Source organism: Dendrobates tinctorius, unplaced genomic scaffold, assembly GCF_039654945.1.
Source record: "Dendrobates tinctorius isolate UK_male_01 unplaced genomic scaffold, ASM3965494v1 ptg000070l, whole genome shotgun sequence".
Taxonomy (NCBI): Eukaryota; Metazoa; Chordata; class Amphibia; order Anura; family Dendrobatidae; genus Dendrobates; species Dendrobates tinctorius.
Window position 1 is genome coordinate 62231298 of NW_027361738.1, and position 20677 is coordinate 62251974.

Below are 20677 nucleotides of genomic sequence, written 5' to 3' on the forward strand. Positions count from 1 at the left end.
TATATAGGTCATAGGAAGCTGAATAAAATAAACTGTAAAAGATCTATGGACTGAACATAGATCTCCCTGCAAATCTGCCTCCAGAGCTTATTACCAAAACACAACCCAAAGAAAGATTTTTATATCTTGGGTTTATGAAGGGACATATGCTTCAAGAATTAAAAACATTTTTTTTATTATTGATAAATGCATATACAAGGGACAATTAAAATAAACAGGTAAACCTACAGCTATGAAGGCTATGTGGAGCAATGTACATAAATTCATATAGATGGCTAAAAAAATGTGCAAATCATGTTCTCAGTTCAGTCCAGGCTAAGTGCCAGTGCTGGGATAGTAAGAAAAAATGTTTAGTATAATCGCCTTCCAATTATTATTTACATATAATTACCAGCCTATCAATATTCACAGTGAGGAAGCATAATTAATTATATGAACAATATATATTCATATATAATGTTGAAAAAACTTAGAGACTGGGTCCTCAATTCAAGGTCAGGCTAAAGTGCAAGTGCTAATGTAATCAAAAGTTATTACCTGAAGAGAATATTATCATATGATTACCATCCTATCAACCTTTACAATGAACACATGTGGTCCACTTACATAGTTAGTATGGTAAGTGTAAGGAGAGGTCCACACACCAGGTAGCTGACACATTGTGAATGTTGATAGGCTGCTAATCATATGATAACATTCTAATTTTCAAAGTAATTTAAGTTCCATTGGGTATTGAAGAAACTGCTAGCATTTTTTTGTATCAGAAATGCTGGCAATTTTCTGGGTAGAGTCCGTCTGTCCACAATACTCCTCCCCTGGGCCTTCCGTACAACATTTCCCTGTCTCTGCACACTTGGCTACTAGCTGTGACATTGTGTCGAAACGTGGTCTCTTCAGCCGACACTTCATTGCTGAAGGCCAATTGTAGGGGAAACAGTCCACACTATTGCCGCAGATTTCCGTAGAAATTTTCATGGGAAGCTACCCTTTTTTCCCTTCCCCTTCCCTTCCTGTTTCCGCTCCCAGAAAACAGGAAACCTGTAGCAGAGACATAAGAAGGGGCGACACCTCTCTTCCTCAGTTTGGTTTCCTGTTTCCCACAGGCGGATGCCTGGGGCAGAGTCCGTACCTCCGGAGGGATCCCCCTCTGATGCCGTCCGGTCTGGAGGCCGAGGTCTGCGGGGAGAGGATGGCAGCGAGGCGCGGTGGCGCGCGCCTATCAGCCCAGCTCGGTGGGCGCTGTGAGCGGTGTCCTCCTCGTGAGATTCCCCGGCGGCCGCTCCAGTGGGAGGCTGGGCTGGGGGAGGCGTGGCCACCACGACGCTGGCGCCGACTGAGTGGCGACGGCTTCCGGAAGTGACGTCACATGCTGGGGGAGCGGTGTTCTGGGCACTTCCGGGTGGGAGCGGTCCCAGAAGCGCACACCGCTCCTCCATAAAAAGGGAGGCAAGGCAGGTGCCACTGGTCCCTGAGAGGCTGCACACAGGCTCCGGAGTTGTAGAACCAGATCAGCAGCGGAGCGCAGATGGATCCTGAAGGCGAGATGCGTGCGCAGGAGGAAGAGCCACCGGCTACCGGGGTACCCAGAGGGCCGGGTGAGTGCCTTTGTAAGGCAGCACAATATATTAACAACTGCCCTATGTATGTCTTCTGTAGGGGAAGGCCACATCAAAGCAAAAGAACAAGGAATGTGCACTATGCAAAAAGGACCTAGCTAAATCTTATGAGAAGCGACTTTCTCATTCGTGCATTAAAAAAACAGTGGCCGAAGAGTCACCATCCCTGCTCCAGAGCATTAAAACTATGATCCGTGATCAAGTAAAGTCGACAGTAAAAGATGAATTAAAGGAGCAGACTACACTTGGCTCCGATATAACTCCTGCTTCACCCCCGCCCCCACCTCCTCTTCTCCCTCCCACAGAAATAACTACTGACATAGAGTCTGAGGAAGAACAAGGGGAGATAGGGCCCTCGGACTCGGACCTGGAGGGGAAAAAACAAAGGGTTTTTCCCTTCCATGATAACCTGTTAAATTTGATCAAGAGGGAATGGAAGAAACCCAACAAAAAAATGTCCATACCGCAGGCGCTCAAACGTAAATACCCGTTTTGATGAGGAGGTATGCGATAAATGGGAAAAAGCTCCCAGACTAGATGCCGCCATTGCTAGTACATCCAGAGGAATAGCATTGCCATTTGAGGACATGGACTCCTTAAAAGATCCCCTTGGTCATTTAAGCCGGGGGTGGCCACCACTTGTACAGCGCGTGCTATGGTCAAGTGGTTAGACGAATTAAGTGACCAAATTAAGAATAAATGCCCAAGGTAGACACTGCTGGAGGCAATACCTTCCCTACAGAAGGCATCAGGATTCCTGGCTGACGCCGCAGTAGATTCCGTCCGAGGTGCCGCCCGTGCATACGCCCTTTCAAATTCAGGCCGCAGAGCACTTTGGTTAAAAAACTGGTCGGCAGAGTTCTAGTCAAAGATTAAACTCTGCGCCGTCCCGTGTGAGGGTCAATACCTGTGTGGGAAAGCATTGGACGAAATTTTAGAAAAAGCGTCAGATAAGAAAAAAACGGTTTCCATCCCCCTTCCCTAGGCGTCGGTGGACTGAAGCTCGCTCGTCCTTTCGTGGAGCAGGGAACAGAGGGAGCCGAGGGCGGCCAGACGATAGAACCACGCGGGGCAGACCCTGGAGGGGAAAAGAGAAAGGATTCCTCTTTAGTAAAACCGCCCCGAGACTCGATACTAAGCAATGATGCCAGGGCGGTTGGGGGAAGGCTTCAGTTCTTTGTCCATCAATGGGTAGCATTGCCCGCCTCAAAGTGGGTAACCGACCTGTTAGCCGAGGGCCTACGACTAAGTTTTCTAAGCCTTCCACCTCAAAGAGTAAAAGTGACCCGGGTAGCCAAAAAGAATCAGGCCACGCTAGAAAAGGAGATTCAACTCCTCATGCAAAAGGAGGTACTAATAAAAGTACCGTGTCATCAAGTAGGGAAAGGATTTTACAGCACTCTGTTCCTCACGCCAAAACCAGATGGGTCACTAAGAACAATATTCAATCTCAAAGCCCTGAACCAATACATCAGAACAGAGAAATTCAAAATGGAGACCTTGGGGTCAGCAGTGAAGCTACTCGACCCGGGTTGCTACATGGCAGTAATAGATCTTACCGACGCCTTTTACCATGTCCCAATATGGGGGGAACACCGACAATATCCAAGATTGGTAGTAGAGATTGCTTAAGTCCCCACTCATCTACAGTACCAGTGCCTACCCTTCGGGGTATCAGTGGCCCCTCGTATATTTACAAAAATCATCGGGGAAGTAGCGTCCTTTATAAGAAGGGAAAATATCCTGTTGGTACCCTATTTAGACGATTTCCTCGTCATAGCAAACGACAAGCAAAATTGCGAAAATGCAGTTACAAAGGTCCTGGAAATATTAACCAGGTTAGGCTGGATGATCAATCTAAAAAAATCCAAATTAACTCCAGTGCAGTCACAAGAATTCCTTGGAATTCAATTGGACTCATTAAAACAGGAGTTCATTCTTCCAGAAAGGAAAGTTGGGGCTATCCAACAAAAAATACAACGGATACAATCCGGTCGAGCCATATCAGTAAGAGAGGCAATGTTGCTCCTGGGCACGTTAACAGCAACAATCCCAGCTGTCCGGTGGGCACAAGCCCATGCGAGAGAACTACAGTGGCAGATCCTATCCGAACAGGAGAAGGGTCCTTCCAATTTAAATCGGGAGATCATTCTCTCACCTCAAGTGCAGGAGTCATTAAAATGGTGGCTGAGCACCAAAAACTTAAACAGATCAGTGCCCTGGACTACTCAAAACTCGGTGATACTAACCATGGACGCAAGTCCGCGTGGTTGGGGGGCACACATAGAGAAACAAACCCTACAGGGCCAGTGGGAACCCGGAATGAGGGATGCATCCTCAAATCTAAAAGAACTGGCGGCTGTGAGGCGAGCCCTTCCTCTAGTAAAGCGAGAAGTGCAAGGGAGACATGTCACCATATTATCCGACACCAACAGGGTCATAGCATACATAAACAGACAAGGGGGTACAAGGTCGGAAACCCTAATGGCAGAGGCCAGGGAATTATTCGCATGGGCGGAAAACAATCTTCTGTCCTTATCGGGTACACATTTAAAGGGGGCAGACAATTATCTGGCCGATTATTTAAGCCGTCATGTACAACACCAGGGAGAATGGTCCCTAGGTCAAAAAATATTTGGGGAAATCTGTGCTGCCTGGGGCACACCAGAAGTAGACCTGTTTGCTACCAGGGAAAATCGAAAAGTGGACAGGTTCTACTCCCTAAATCCAAGAGAGCAACCAGAGTGGGTGGATTCGCTACTACACCGGTGGAAATTTCGTCTGGCCTATGCGTTCCCCCCGTTTCCATTGATTCCAGTAGTCTTGAAAAAGATCCGACAGGACAAAGCTCGAATAATCCTGGTTGGACGAAAAGCGCATGGTTCACATGGCTCAGACGCATGTCTATCTCGGACCCATGGATCCTCCCAGATACCCTGAATCTGCTATACCAGAGCCCAGTAGAGCACCCCAGGGTTCACAGGCTGCACCTTACTGCGTGCAACTTGAGAGGTGACTCCTTCTAGGGTTCTCAGTCCCGTTAGTAACCACCCTGCTCGGTAGCAGAAAGGAGGTAACTTCACGTAAATACCAAAAAATTTGGGAAAAATTCTTGCAGTTCACGGGCTGACAATGGACTGGGACAGCCCAGAAAATACCAATAAAAGAGATCCTAGAGTTCCTCCAGAAAGGACTGGAAAAAGGACTGTGCACAAGCACCCTAAAAGTGCAGGTATCGGCCCTGGGTGTTTTGATCAAAAACTGTCTGATCACCCATGGATCTATAGATTCATTCGGGCCGCTTTTACATCCAGACCCACAAAATTAACATCTAAAGTAGCTCCCTGGGATCTAAATGTAGTATTAAGGGAACGGACAGCGTCTCCATTTGAGCCTATTGCTTCCATCTCAATAAAGTCGCTAACGCCAAAAACAGTACTCCTGGTGGCCCTAACCTCAGCTCGTCGTGTCTGCGAGCTGCAGGCAATATCTGTAAATCCACCATATACCACCTTTTTGGATGATAGAGTGATCATAAAAACTGATCCGGCCTTCCTACCGAAGGTAAATTCCAAATTCCACAGGGAGCAGGAGATAATTTTACCCTCGTTTTGTCCAAACCCCAAATCCCAGGGAGAGAAAACCTTCCATTGCCTAGATGTCAGACGTTGCCTGCTTCAATATATAGAAGCCTCAAAATCATGGCGACAGTCTTCAGCCCTTTTTGTCTCCTTTCAGGGGACAAACAGGGGTAAGAAAGCTTCAAAATCAACAATTGCACGATGGCTACGTATGGATATTGCACTGGCTTATTCTTCTTTAGATCAGACTCCCCCACTGGGTGTAACAGCTCACTCTACGAGAGCCATAGCCACGTCCTGGGCTGAAAGGGCAAATGCTTCGGTTGAGCAGATCTGTAAAGCAGCAGTATGGTCCTCACCATCCACTTTCTTCCGACACTATAGACTAGACCTAGGGCCCTCAAATCTGGTCTTTGGGAGAAAAGTATTGTCTGCTGTTGTCCCACCCTAGGAGTCTATTCTATCTTTCCTCTCATGTCTGCGGTGCTGTCATGGGGAAGGGAAAAAATGATAATTATTTACCGGTAATTTGATTTTCCAGAGCCATGACAGCACCGCATTGTTCCCGCCCTACCTTGGTGATGGTTGTGTGGTGCACCAGAAAATTTAAAGTTGTATCTTGATATGTAAATCTATGTGAAAAAAATAAATAAATAAATAATAATGGAAAAAGAAGGTGAATATTAGCGACACTGTTATATAACATGTGTGTAAACTAATAAGGCGGTTACCTTTGCATACTCTGAAACAAACTGAGGAAAAGAGGTTCCGCCCCCTTCTTATGTCTCTGCTACAGGTTTCTTGTTTCCTGGGGGCGGATACCATCTCTCATGTCTGCGGTGCTGTCATGGCTCTGGAAAATCAAATTACCGGTAAGTAATGATCATTTCTCTTCACTGCTTCATTTATGGCAGCACTGCGGGGAGGAAAGGAATACCAGCAGCTGTCATGGGGTCTTTTCATCTATGTGAAGCTTTATGGACTCCATTTTATCAGGTTGGCGCTGGACTTTTGTTTTATACTTGCATTATGGTCCTTTACACATTTATTTTACACCTTGCTCTCCCTCATAAAGTCATAAAAACACCTTTGCAGTGGTATTTAAGTACTGAAATATTTTTATTTTTCCCCTTGTAACTGGAGCTGGTGCATGAGCCCCAGTTACAAGGGAAATGCCTCCTGCTCCCTCCCTATACATTATGATGGCATGACCGTTGTGTATAGAGGAGGAAACGCTGGCAGCGCTTCCCAGTACTGTATACATAGCGCTTTTTAAGCTCTTAAAGCACTTTGTATACAGCAATCGAGAAGGCACAGATGGTAAGATGGTGACTCCGGCTATTTGTGACATCCGGATGCCCTCTTCTGCAGCTACACGATTGCATGTAGCTGTACTCATATACATTTTAGAACAGCACTGCAGAGTCGGAGCAGGACCAACCCGGACATTTAAAGTCTATGGGTGGTCCAGAAGCACTTTAAGAATTATTTCCAAAATGCCAAGTCCTACCCTTTCCTCAGCTACTTCTTGCAGCCCAATAGACCATGAATGGAATGGAGGTCAAGCATGCACACGTCAAGATGGGACCGAAAAGCCCTGTTCTGGCGATCTCTGCAGATCCCAGGAAGCGGAACCTCATCGATCAGCAATTTCTTTAACTTATTTTGGGAACAACTCTTTAAAAAAATCATCCAATCATCTGCCAAATTCAGACTTTTGTGAATCGGGCTGATTGGTGTTGGATGATCACCGGATAACTTTTTTTTTTTTTTTAACATTTACCCATTAAAAAAAAAAAGCATTCAGTTTCCCAATAAATGAGAATCAACCATCTGGATGTGATATTTCATAGGCGTTGGACATCAAGATCGACTTCACTTGTCCTGATGAACTGTAATACGTCTCGCACTCAGGACCAGACAAAAAGAATTGTGTGATCATTGCTGAAAGATTATCTTTGATTGATGTCAAACAAAAGCAGATGTTAATAAATTGTATAGATAATGAGTGGCAGCCAGCGATTTTGTTTAATTCCTACAAGCGGACTTCTCATTCCCTCTAATGTAAATTTGGAATTTTTGAGATGGAAAAGATAGAAAATGAGTAAAACTGAAGCTTATTTTTTCTTTTATTTTCGAACAAAGATTCACTCTTGTTGCGAGGTAATACTAAACAGATGTCCCATCCGGGAAGATACACCTCCCACATTAGGTATTCGCGTAATTATTTTTCTATCTAATTTCACCTTTAAAAGCGCAGAGATGCTCAGAGATTTCTCTCAGATGTGGAAATCCAACAATGGAAATAATTGTTTATGGAAACTGAATCCTTACAAAAGCTGAATTTTTATTAGTTACCGTACTTCATTTACTTCGGAAAAAAAAAGACTTTAAAAACATTTTTGCTTTATTTCAAAGACTATATTTTTCAACCATTATGTTACTTGTTAGCATATATAATACATTGTTGAGTGTCTTACAAGCAGTAATGAGGTCATCTGTTCCTTATTTTCCCAAATTGTGTAATAAAATAACATTCAGACACCCACTGGATCCATAATGTGTCTCTAAATTCAGCCCTATAATTAATGGAGTTACTCAGCCATTAATAATTGACGCCTTAGCCATCAACATTAGGTCGGTGGATGTCCAACTATCGGCACAAGCTTCGGTCATCTGTTTTAACTTTGTATTTTTATTTTTGTGCTTTTGTGTTTTTTTACAAGAGTCAAAACTTTTTTATTTTTCCATTGAAAGCTTGTTTATTGCAGAACAAGTGGCAGCGTTGAATGACAACTTTCTTTTTTACCGTATAGTAGACTGGAAAATAGCAAAAAAAAATTCCAAGGGGAAGAAAAGTGCAGTTTCATCTTTTTGTTTTTTTTGTGTTTCAGATTTACTGCATTTTTCTTTTTACTATTTTAGTGGCTGAGCATTATTAGGAAAATTTGGTTTGTGTCGCCATTTTCTGAGACCCATACTTTATTCATTTTACCATTGATGGACCTGTGTGAAGGCTTATTCTTTGCACTGTAGTTTTGGGATATATTTTAATTGATTTATATTGTATTTTTGGGGTTCACGTGTCTGGAAAGTCATCATAGCATCTAGTCTTCACCCACTAGCTCAGAGACAACAGACAATGAAAGATCGCTCACACTTTTAATCTTTTTCTACTTGCGAGAAAAAACGACCGATTATCATGATCAGAGTTTGATCAGAGTTTGGTCCTACTGTGATTTGAATGTCATCCACTTTACTTTTAAAAAAAAGTTTCTCCATTCTGACAGTCCATGAAAATCGGATCGCATTCAGATGATATTCAAATGCAGTCCGATTTTTTTCACGGACCCATTGACTTGCATTGCCGAATTTGATCAAATCTTCGGAGCCAAATCTGTCATGTCTTCTCAATTTTCCGCAGACCTCTTGATCCGCAAAAAATTACAGTCATTTGACTAACCCTGTAGTATCACAGGTATGAGTGGTATCCGAGAAAAACAAGGATAGCATCCGTACGTGAAAATTGGATGTGTGAGTGTTCCATTAGTGATAGCGCTTGTAGAGGGGAAAAACCAGTGAGCATGAACCATTCACGCAGATGACTAATTTTTTAGATCTAGAACACATTTTCGATATTTCTGCCCTGTCCTGGGTTTTTTTTAGCCATAATCAACCTTTAGAATAATAAAACACAATGTCTTCGATGGTTACATAAGGTCATTTGTCGTGAAGATCATGTGAAGAACTCGTCAAAGACACATTTTGCACAGCTACATCTGTTTCTGTTTTTAGGACGTGTGGGGGCCTCTCTCTTTTTTTGTGGCTATACTTATTATCTTGACAGCAGACTAATAACTTGACCCCCCCCACTAAATGCTTATGTCTAGTCAAGTGCGCGGATACAACACGACATGACTTTTCTTTTACTTCCATGTAAATCGTCCGGCATATTTCTTTGGAACGTTCGTAGAACAATTTAGAAAATCATTTTACTAGAGTCTTTTCAGCTACGCGTTATAATATACTCGACATGTTCTACTTGATACTGATTTTTCGTATCTTTTACGAACAGTAAAACTCCTGGAACAAAATCTGAAGAATTTAGTGAAAGTTCCATGGAGAGTGAAGATGACGAGGAGCAGCCGGAGCGACGTCAGGAGGGTAACACTGATCTGCCCTCGGAGTATTGGCAGATACAGAAATTGGTCAAATTTTTAAAGGTAAGTATGGAATATTGAAGTTGTATCCTGTACTCTGCAAATAAAATGCCATGGATTTCAGTGAATACCTTCTAACAAACTACATTTCTTGTGATGCACCAGTGCTGTCCAGGGTTGTCTGCTTATCCATTAGGTGGATCTTATGTGGATTTCCAATACTAAAAAATATGCAGTAACTGTAATGCAACTCAAGTAAGGGAGTTTTCAAAACTTTTTTATTTAGGTCTCGCTTTGCTTTATTCTAGTGTGTGAAGGTAATTGATATTGCTGAGGATTTTACCCTTGCCATGCAAAAGGATATAAACACTCAAATCTGCGTCAAAATCTGCACAAGCGTATTGCAAATTCTTGTTAAAAAAATGTGTGGAGCATTCGCTGCATATTTCTCTATTCAGTGTGATCATAGCCTTTGACAACCTGTTCAATCATGGACGTAGTAAACGGGGTACCCCTTTATTAGCCAGTGGTGTAAGGCAATAAAATTATTATTTTTCCTTCTTTAGGACCTGTATCAATCATAAATTACACAGATTGTAATAGTCATTGTGTGACTTGTAAAAAAATAACATGAAAAAAGTCTTATTTACTTGCCCCATAACTGAACATCAGTGTCAGTCTGCTGGCAGCCATATGTAGCTGGCAATTTCATGTAATGGCACCAAGGTCGTTTCACCATTTCCTTTGCCGGTTCCTGCGTGTTATGCTGCCCATCACCCCCAATCCCCCAGCAGGCTGTGGTGGGACCTCATAGAAAACCAGTAATTTTGCTATGTACTGCAATACTGAAGAGCATAGGTACAAGTCCCCTAGGGGGACTAAATATAACGTCCAAATCAATAACAAAGTATTAAATAAATAAGGCCTTATTCAGATGTCAGTGTTGTATCTGGTTTTTTTTTTTTTTTACGGATACAAAAACATTTATAATTTATAGTGTTATTCACATGTCTGCGTATTGGTGCAAAACTCACTTAGACATGTCAGGTTTTCTTTGTGGTGCCACAAATGAAAAGAGGCAATGCAAGTGCTGTATGTATATGATTTTGCAAAGAACAGGAGAAACGTTGTCATATTGATTATACGCTGATGGTAAACAGCGAGACATGGATGACAAGTGTAAGGGCTTAGTTAGCACATGATGAGCTGTCCAGAAGTAAACGGAGACCAAAGGGAACCTGAGCAATAGTGGCACTCGCGATATGTTGATTCGAGGGGTGCAGTTTTCTCATTTGATAGCTTTATCACATTTCCTGCCTTTTCAAAAAAAATCTTTACAACCCCGTTAAGAAAAGAGTTTACCACCCCTTTAAGAAAACAGTTTTCAGCTCTGTTCACACTACTGTCAAATATTTCCTTAAGGCCGGAGTCACACTGGCGAGGAATACGGGCGAGTGAGAGGCGCTAAAAGCACGCATTAGACACGGACCAATGATTCTCTATGGGGTCACTCGCACCAGGCGTATATTTCTCATCCGTATCTTACGCTCCGTGCCACTCGCAGCATGCTGCGATTGTCAGCGTACTACGCCCATAGTACGCCAATGCAAGTCTATGGGTGCGCAAAAAATACGGATTACACACGGACCACACGTGTGACCAGCGAGCAATACGCAGGTCTTTTGGCTGGTGACAGGAAATGGGCCAATCCATCATCAGGAAGCCTAGACATGCAAATTAGCTCAAAATGCGCTCCAGACATCCAGGAAGTACGCCTCCACGGAGTACAGCAGCAGCATGGCGTCCACGTACATTAATGTGGAGATGCTCATTGTCCTGGTGCAGGAGCGTCCAGAAATCTGGGACCCACGCGATGCAAATTATGCTAACCAGAAAAGAAAGGAGGCGTCATGGAGGCGCATCTGTCGCCAGATGTACCATGACTTTGGTGACCGACCACGTGATGAGCAGCATAAAATTCGTAAGTGCAACGCTAAACATCATTAACCTTAGCGCGCAAAAAAAAAGGAATATAGAATCAGCACCCCCCTTCCTGTGCATGTACTTTTAGCCTCATGAGGCCGTTACATTTGGATGTGACACGTGGCTTCACACAGCCATAATTTGGGGTTAGGCCACAAGCTCCTCATCCTCTTAGCCCAAAAAATTATTTTATTTGTAGCTAGTGAGACCCTGTGTATCTGCCCAATTACATATGCCACCATGGGTAGAACGCACACCCCAGAAGGCCCCATGCCTAGACTACTATTAGAAAATGTGACCTCTCAAATATGTGAATTTGACAATATTTCCTGTCACATTGCAGTGGAAGATGTGATGAAACGCTGGCGAAGCATCCGGGACCAGTTCCGCCGGGAACGCCAGCAGCGCTCCAGGAGTGGGGAAGCTGGATATGTAAAAAGAAAGTACATACTGTATACTATGACCGGCTGTCCTTCCTCGCCCCAATTCTGGATCTGAGACCGTAAGTACATACCTCACACCACATTACACAAATACATTACACAAATACTTTACAGGGACAAAAATATTGATGTATTTTTGCCTCTGTTCTATTTCATAACAGAACTCAATCCAACCTTACGGATCGAGGAACGGCCTCGGAGGCAGAGCCCATTATAGATCCTGTAGGGGATGAGGTGGCTGGCCCATCTTCTCCCCCTACAAGAAGGATGGCTGAAGATGAGGCATCACAGGACAACACAATGGCTGGCCTACACACAACACCACCAGGACGGTCTGCTGCTGCCACATCACCCATCCTGGAAGAGCCGGGCAACTTGAGCAGCAGGCCAACTGCCCAGATCAGGTCCTCCCCACAGGCTGCTCTTACATCACGGCGAACAAGAAGAAGGCGCCAGGTCACTATTCAAGAGAGCAGGACCAATGTGGACACAGGGGTTCTCAATTATTTGTCTAGAGTAACTACAGATGATGGGGAGGAGGCCTATGCACGTAGCCTCACCCTTTATCTCCGTGCCCTTACCCGTGAGGTCCGGCTCCGTATTAGGGGAAGTATTCAGATCCTGCTTGATGCAAGCACCCCCCCCAATACCCCATATGAGGTTTTTGAATTTCTGGAGAGGTGGCAGCTCTCACCACGAAATCTAATGCGCATGAGACCATCCACACAGATGCTTGCTCAAGCAGGGTCCGAACAGCCCCTAATACGTGGGCCAACACCTCAACCCCTTCCTCCCCCTACCCAACCTTCTATTCCGCAGGCCCAAATGTCAGCCTCAAGCCAACCCCACCAATATGGCCACTTGTACCCACCCAGTGTTGGAGGCTGGTCCCAACCTGGTTGGGGACGATCTGGCTATCTTGGTGGGTATGAGCCACGTGCCTACCACAGCCAACAAGAAGCCCCTCACCATCATCATTACTCTGGCCAGTATCCCCAACAGTCCCAGGAGGCAGGACAATTCCAGCATCATTGGCAACAGTATGGCCCCACACAGGGCGATGTTGGCCACAGTGTCCAGCAGCACCCACAGCCTGTTCTTCCACGTTCCCCTTCCCCAACCTATGAGGATTTATGATTCTGATGGCAGGAGATGTCCAGTGCGTTTTAACTGGTGCTCCAAATAGAAAGGAAAAAACAGGTGTTCTCCATCACCAACATTTTGAACATAATTTAACATTCACATTTTTAAACAATGTTTTCCAAGCATATGAAACAATCCATCATGACAGGCAACGCTACCTCACGCCTTTCAGACAGATATTACATGTGTGTAAAAAAGAGAATATTTCAACGCGTTATACTGTAAAATGAAAGGATAAAAAGACACTACTCACTTGCTAATGCCTAGGAAAGGCGTGCTGGCCTTAGTGAAGTAGTCACCTTTTTTGCTAGCAATCTCTAGACAAAAAATTCAAGGCAACCAGCATTCAGAATATCACGCTCTCTCTATGTCTTAACAAGTGAGTTTTGTTTTTTCTTCCTTTCCAGTATAGCATGGTTAAATATTCTCTGTTCTACAGACAGGTAATATCTGTCTGAAAGCTGTGAGGTAGCCTTGCCTGTCATGGTGGAATCTTTCTATGATTGGAAATCATTATGAGGAATCATTATGAGGAAATGTGAGTGTTATCTTGTTGCCTTTATTTTGGTGATGGAGCTCACCTTTTGTTGGCAAATCTAGTTTAATCTTGTCATGCAGCAATGTTGTTATTGCCTAATCTTTTTTTGTGTTTTGTTATGTAATGTTAATTTTACAAAAAAGTTAAAGAAGGCACAAAGGGTAATTTTGCCCATTGCCAAAATGTTCTTATGGCAATATTATGTTTGCCTTTAAGCAACCAAAAAAAAAAAGGCAAAACTAAAAATTTGTCTACTCTAGTTAACGTCTCTGTGTGATTTTTCACAATCCCTCACAACATACTAACAGACACAAACCAATGCAATGAAACACTCATAGAATCATAAAGGCTTGAGTAATATATATTCAGACACAATTAAAGAAAAAAATTATAACATAGACACAGCATGCTCTTGCCAAGAAGTTGCCCACTCAGGTGAGATAAAGTAATTAGTGAAAATATCACGCACTTTTAGGCCAGAGAGCGGTCTACGTTGAGGGTTCATAGGTGGTCTCACCCTGCGCACATTGTCCGGCCTACGCACAACACCATCAGAGGAGGAACAATCATGTATCCTGGTGAAGTTATGCAGAACAACACAGGCTTTCACAACTTCATTCACATTTTGCTCACTCAACTGAATGGCAGACTGGAGTACCCGCCATTTGGCACAAAGAATGCCAAAGGAACACTCCACCAGTCGCCTAGCACGTTATAGGCGCAAGTTAAAAATTCTGCGCCTGTGGTCAAGGTTGCACCGGGGATATGGCCTCATGACATTGCGCGATAACTGAAAGGCCTCTTCGGGGGAGCCTGGTAGCTGGCGTGGTGGTGGTAGATCCAACTGGTTGGTGCGTAGCCGCCGACCCATTATGGAAGTATTGAAGATTCTAGAGTCTCCCGTCCTTCCATAGGCCCCAATGTCAACAATTATAAACTTGTATTGAGGGTCTACGAGAGCCAACAATACAACAGAAAAGTATTGTTTATAATTGAAGAATTGGGAGACAGAGTTCGGCGGCTTACGCACCCTGATATGTTTGCCATCCAGGGCCCCAATACAATTTGGAAACTGGCATTCCTCCTCAAAGTCCCTTGAAATCCTTAACCAGTCTTCCATCCTGGGCTCGGGCATCAAGTCTTCACTTGATGGAGTCTTGTCCAGATTTCTGTACATGTAGACCTCACTATGCCTGAAATGGTTGACTTTCCAATGAGAAACTCATGGTGGAGGGCGGCATAAGACAGGCCAGTGGACAGGAATCTGTAGAACAACAGAAATTGTTAAGTTTAGAATGCCTAAAGTAAAAAAAAATCAGTTACATGCCGACCATACTTGGTAGGAATTGAGAGAGAATAACACACACATATTTGGTGGCACAATGACTAAGTGATATGCAGGACATATTAGATCTAACATTCTGGTGTGTAAGTTGAAACATTTTTGGAGTAAGATGAGGGCATTAAACTTTGTCCAAGAAGGCCAAAAAACATAATTATGCACACACATTATGAACATAGAGAATGTGGTTGTGTAGTACATACCGTATTGTGAGTAGAAGTCGCTCCTCTGCAGATATCGCTTTGCGCATCCTTGTGTCCTGAAAGGTTATCCCAGGGCGTCTCCAAGAGTCGATCAAATGTGGAAATGCTCAAGCGACAGTACTGGTAAAATTTCTCCGGATGCTCCCGCAAAGAAGAATAGAGGCGGTGAAAATGACCTCTTGTGAGTCGTTGCCTCAAAAGTGGATGTACCCACATGCGTCTCCTCCTCCGCGGATCCACTATCACTGGGTATGGTTGCCCAAAGCGCCGTGACAAAAGCCAGGTAAAGAGAACCTGCTCAGTTGTATTGAATCTCAGACCCTCTGCCATGCTGTACAAAGAACACCAACACACCTCGTGAAAGCAAGGTGACAAATGGACAGAATGGAGGCAGCCACCTGTTTCTGAGTGTATAAATAGGGTGCAGGCTAATGATTTAAATTGTTTGCAGGCCTCAAAACCGTTAAATGTCCATTTTGCAAGGCTGCGAGAAAATCTCGCCATACGGATTGCATACGGATGCAGACATGCGCAAAATACGCGACCTCACCTTGCTTACGGATGGCCTACGGAGCACTATTTAGGGGTCATTCATCCGTATTACGCATGTAAACTACGGATCGTATTTTGCACAGGTTAGTGTGACTCCAGCCTAAGGGACTCTCTCAGCCCAAAATAAATGTTTAAACAAGCACTAGTCGTCTTTGCATCCTTGGCGTGGGCCCGTGGCCAAACAGTCCAGTGCACCTTCTGGGTATGTGCACATGCTGCGATTCCGCAGCAGATTTGGCCCTGCGGGTCCGCAGCAGATTCTGCTGCGTTGTACAGTACCTTTATTTCCTATGGAAATAAAAAAACGCAGTAGACATGCTGCGGTTTTTTCCGCGTGTTACAATCCGCTGCATGTCAATTCTTTGTGCGAATTCCGCTGCGGTTTCACACCTTATCCATTATGAAGTGTGAAACCGCAGGGCAAAACCGCAGGCTAATCCACAGATAAATCGCAGGACTTTTGTCCTGTGGATTTACCTGCAGATTTTTCAACAAAATCTGCACAACCTTAAGGCTGTGTGCACACGCTGCGGAAAAGGTGCGGATTCATCCGCGCAGATTTTGTACAATCCGCAGGTGAAACCGCAGGTCAAAAGACCTGCGGTTTTACCTGCGGATTGCTCTGCGGTTTTGCCCTGCGGTTTTTCATCTCCTCAATGGAGGAGATGGCAAACCGCAGGAGAATCCGCAGAAAGAATTGACATGTCAATTCTTTCTGCGGATTGAAAACCGCAGATAATCCGCGCGGAAAATTCCGCACCGTCTGCACTGCGGTTTTTGATTCCCATAGGGAATCATTGTACTGTACACCGCAGCAGAAACTGCTGCGGGTCCGCAGCGGCCAAAACCGCTGCGGAACCGCAGCAAAATCCGCAGCGTGTGCACACACCCTAAAACTACGTGTGCACTTATCCAAACACTTAATTTATTCATCCACTTCTGCCAACTTCTTCCTTGATTGACAGCTCTGACTATATAGGGTCCAGAGGAGGGTATACATATAGTATCAGTCAAAATTTTGGACACACCAATTCATGCTATAGTTTTCCTTGTTCTCATTGGAATATGTACATTATAGATTCTGGCTGAAGGCAGCAAAATGGAAACAAGGGGTATAGAGACACAAGTGAAACAAACCGGAATGTATATTAAACCTTAGATTCCTCAAAGTACACACCATTTTACTCTAATGGCAGCTTTACACCACCTTGGAATTCTCTCAAACAGCTTCATCAGGTGGAATCACCGGCCTTCAGAAAGCGTTTGCGACCATCAGGTGTATTTAACCGTGGCAGTGTTGGTACACAGTTCCACAAAGTGCTGAGCTCTGTGGAACAACTTTTATAAGCAAAAATATGGTAAGAACCACTCAATTAAGGAAAGGGAAACAACAGAACATTAAGGGTATCCTCTTGTGCAGTCATGAAAACCATGAATCTCTCATAAGAACTGCCCCAGGAAAGGAAGACCAAGAATTGCCTCTGCTGCAGAGGATAAGCTCATCAGAGTTACCAGTCTCAAAAAGCACAATTTGTCAGCACCTCAGATAACAGCCCTAATAAATTATGCACTGAGATCAGGTAGCAGACACATCTCAATACTGTATATGCTTTTGATAGGTGAATGCGAGACGCAGTCTTTATGGTATATGGCATTGATGCAAAGAAGACACTGTTGAGGACAGTAAACAATGAAAGACTTGTTTGGGCCAAGCAATACAAGGACTGGACATTAGATCAGTGGATATCTCCACTGTCGTCTGAATTGTTAAAATTCGAAATGTATGGTACCATCCACCATGTCTTTGGGAGACCCCGAAAATGTGAATAAATGGTTTCTAAAGGTTTGGAGCCCACAATGAAGCATGGAGGAAGGTGTGATGGTGTGGGAGTGGTTGCTGGTGACACTGTTGGTGATTTATTCCAAATTCAAGGCACAGTTACCCAGCATGGCTACCACAGCAATCTGCAGTGACATGCAATCCCATTTGGTTTGCACTTAGTGGCACTGTCCTTTGTGTTACAACAGGACAATGACCCAAAACACATCTCGAGGGTATGTAAGGGCTATGTGACCAAGAATGAGGGACGGAGGCTGCGTTGGATGTCATGGCCGCCTCAACCCAATTGAGATAGTTTGGGATGAGTTGGATGCAAAGTGAAGGAAAAGCAGCAACAAGTGCCCAGCACCTCTGTGAACTAATTTCAAGACTGCTGGGAAGCCATTCCCGGTGACGACCTGATGAAGCCTCTGAAAAGAATGCCAAGAGGGGATGACGAGGTTATGAGAGCGTAAGAGCGGTACTATGAGGAATCTAAGGTTCAACACATATTCTGGTTTGTTTCACACGTGTTTCTTTACTCTTTATGGTGTTCTGATATTGATGGCTGGAGTAGATTAGTAGTCTGAGCTATTGTCACCTTCAGAAATGCCAAAATGGCCAGTGTGGCAAATGCGAATAGATCTCTATCGGGCATAGTGTGGTGTTCCACAGAAGCGCGAGAGATTAATGTGTTCAGTGCACACTGATTCAGACGCAACATAAGACTCTGAGACGAGACGAACATTGACATAAAATCAATCTAAATATTCTTGTAGAGTCATCCGAGACAGGCCAAGGAGCTTCTGGAACTAATTATTGCGGAGCTCTGTTTGCCATTTGTAATTACGTTCAATATGGAGGGAAATATCAGAAACACTTCTGCAATATTGTTTTTGGTCTGGGTGCAGGAGGCGACTCTCACACTGCACATGAAGTTATAGGAAATTAATGATCTGGATCTGGGAGGTTGAGATGAAACTTTGGGAAACTAAGAAGAACATTTCCACAGGAATATTGCTGTTCAGAGATGTAGGCAGGACTATAATAAAAAAGAATGCAAGTGAATGAGCTACTGTTGGAGTAGACTTTAGTTTAGTCATTTTTTTTTTTTTTTTTTTCAGTATCGTGCAGGACAGGCGTCATTACAGGTCACATTAGAAAAAAAAAAAGCAAAATACTGTCCCCTATCACAATACATGATGTGAGTGGTACTCATTCCCGACCGTCGTTATTCACTAGCACGAGTATAGTGTTTCAGTGTGAACACGCCTTTACATGAAGTCTGTACCTGTGCGGAGTTTGTGAGATCTAGCCAACCCAAGTTTGTATTTAAGGGGGTTGTTCACTTTCAAAAAAGTGGTCCCCAAATGATAGACAGACAGTACTCACGCTCTTTGGGTACAGCAACGGCTCAATCACTGAGCTCAGTGGCTAGGTGCCATCTATACTGGAATGGCTGCTGAACTCAGTGATTGGCTGCAGCGGTGATATGTGCTGCAAGTGTGGCATCACCGTTGTAGACAAGATGCTGCATCGTTGGGCCCAGGTAGGGTGAGTACTATCGGTCTTTGTTATTTTGCACGACCTCAGTGATTTGGGGGGCACATTTTTGAAAGTGGAAAACTCACTGTATTATGAGATTGAAAATATCTACTGTTTCTGCAGGTTGACAGAGTAAAATTGGCGCCCCTCTAGTGTAGTCATAATTATTTAGAGGGTTAGGCCCATTCATTAGAAAGGGAAAATGCACAATACCTTCCAACCATGCACACATCCTAGAAGAAACCGAGAAGAATAGATGTTAGGCCAAATACGCTGCTCACTTATCGATGCAGAAGTGAGTGGAGTCAAACAAACCCTTTAAGGAAGTATTCTGGTAATACCCTGTTATCACCTATCAGTAGGTTAGATAATGACTACTTGATGGGACGAGGTCCAATACCTAAGACCTCCACCAGAAGAGAGGACATGTGTCCATCATTTTAATTAATTAGGATCGCACATTTGCGATTACTGTTCCACGTCTCTGGATTCAAATCCTCCCTCCTAATTTAGGATTGGATTGTTATTGGTAAGTTAAGCCCTTATCATAGCTGGACAATTCCTTTCTAACTAAGGATGTGCTGGCAATTACCGTAGTTGACCACTGTCCATCTGGCAGCTGAAACCCCTGTTAATCACTGGCAATGACGTGGGAGATTACGAGCGGCTGCACATTCCTCCTGCTTCTTTAGAAATATGGTTATATATGGTGCCAATTTAAAGGGAATCCGTCTCCCAAGTTTTTGCCAGCTAATCTGAAAGCAGCATAATATAGAGACAAATATCCCGATTCCAACGATGTATCATTTACTGGGCTGCTTGCTGTAGTTTTAATAAAATCACTGTTTTATCATCAAGAGATTATCACTAGCTGACTAATAAATTGCTGCCATATTCATGAGCTCTATAACCCCTCCCCTACCACAGATTGGGAGCTTTCTGCCTATGCACAGTGTACACAGAAAACTGCCAATCAGTGGTGTGTTGGCTCGGTGATACACAGCTTAGCATTCAGAGAACTGCAGCACATAAAACATAGATTTTTTTTTTTTAAATACAGCAGTAAGTGATACATTTCTGGAATCAGGGTCTCTGGCCATACATCATTTGACTTTCAGATGGGGTAGCAAAATCCTGGCAATAGATTACATTTAAATAATTGATGGTGCTCAGTCCTCCAGAGCTGGAACTATTTCTCTGGAGGAAGTCCCCAGTCCCCGCTATTTTATTGAAATCCATACTCTCATATAGGTATTATGGACATGAGTTTAAAGGGATGTCCAGGGCTGTATATAGATAGATCAGTATCGGATCGATGAGGTCCAACACCCCCACTGATCAGCTGTTTGCAGCTCCTGCTGGATGTAGATGATGTACAGATCTGGGGCATCTATACACTGTGTAGTGGCCTCTCTCTGGTACTGCAGCTCAGTTCCTATTTAAGTGAATAAGATCTGAGCTGCAGTACTGGAGAACAGCCACTACACAGTGTATGGCGCTGTGGAGTCCCAGCATGTCCCATACATCTGGACACTGGGTGCTCAAGAAGCTGATGGATGGGAGTGTCGGACTTGTACTGATCTGACGTTGATGACCAGTCCTCCAGATATGTTACAAATATATACAGACATGGCCGCCAAAGGAACATCAAGATCTCTGGAGATTGTTGATATTGATTACCAATTTTGGTTCTCAAGTCCTCAGATAGTTCAAGTTCTCCTCTTTCTCTTCTTCCTGCTTAGGCCGGGGTCA

General features: G+C 43.9%; 1 protein-coding gene across 2 annotated transcripts in view; it reads left to right on the top strand.

The window, feature by feature from the left end:
* The window catches only part of ODAD2 (outer dynein arm docking complex subunit 2), a 228821-nt gene that overhangs the window by 49839 nt on the left and 158305 nt on the right, over positions 1 to 20677 (top strand). For both annotated transcript variants that reach the window (XM_073581730.1, XM_073581731.1), the window contains one exon: positions 9273 to 9420. In XM_073581730.1, coding sequence (XP_073437831.1) covers positions 9273 to 9420 — 148 coding nt within the window. The remainder of the gene's footprint in view (positions 1 to 9272; positions 9421 to 20677) is intronic.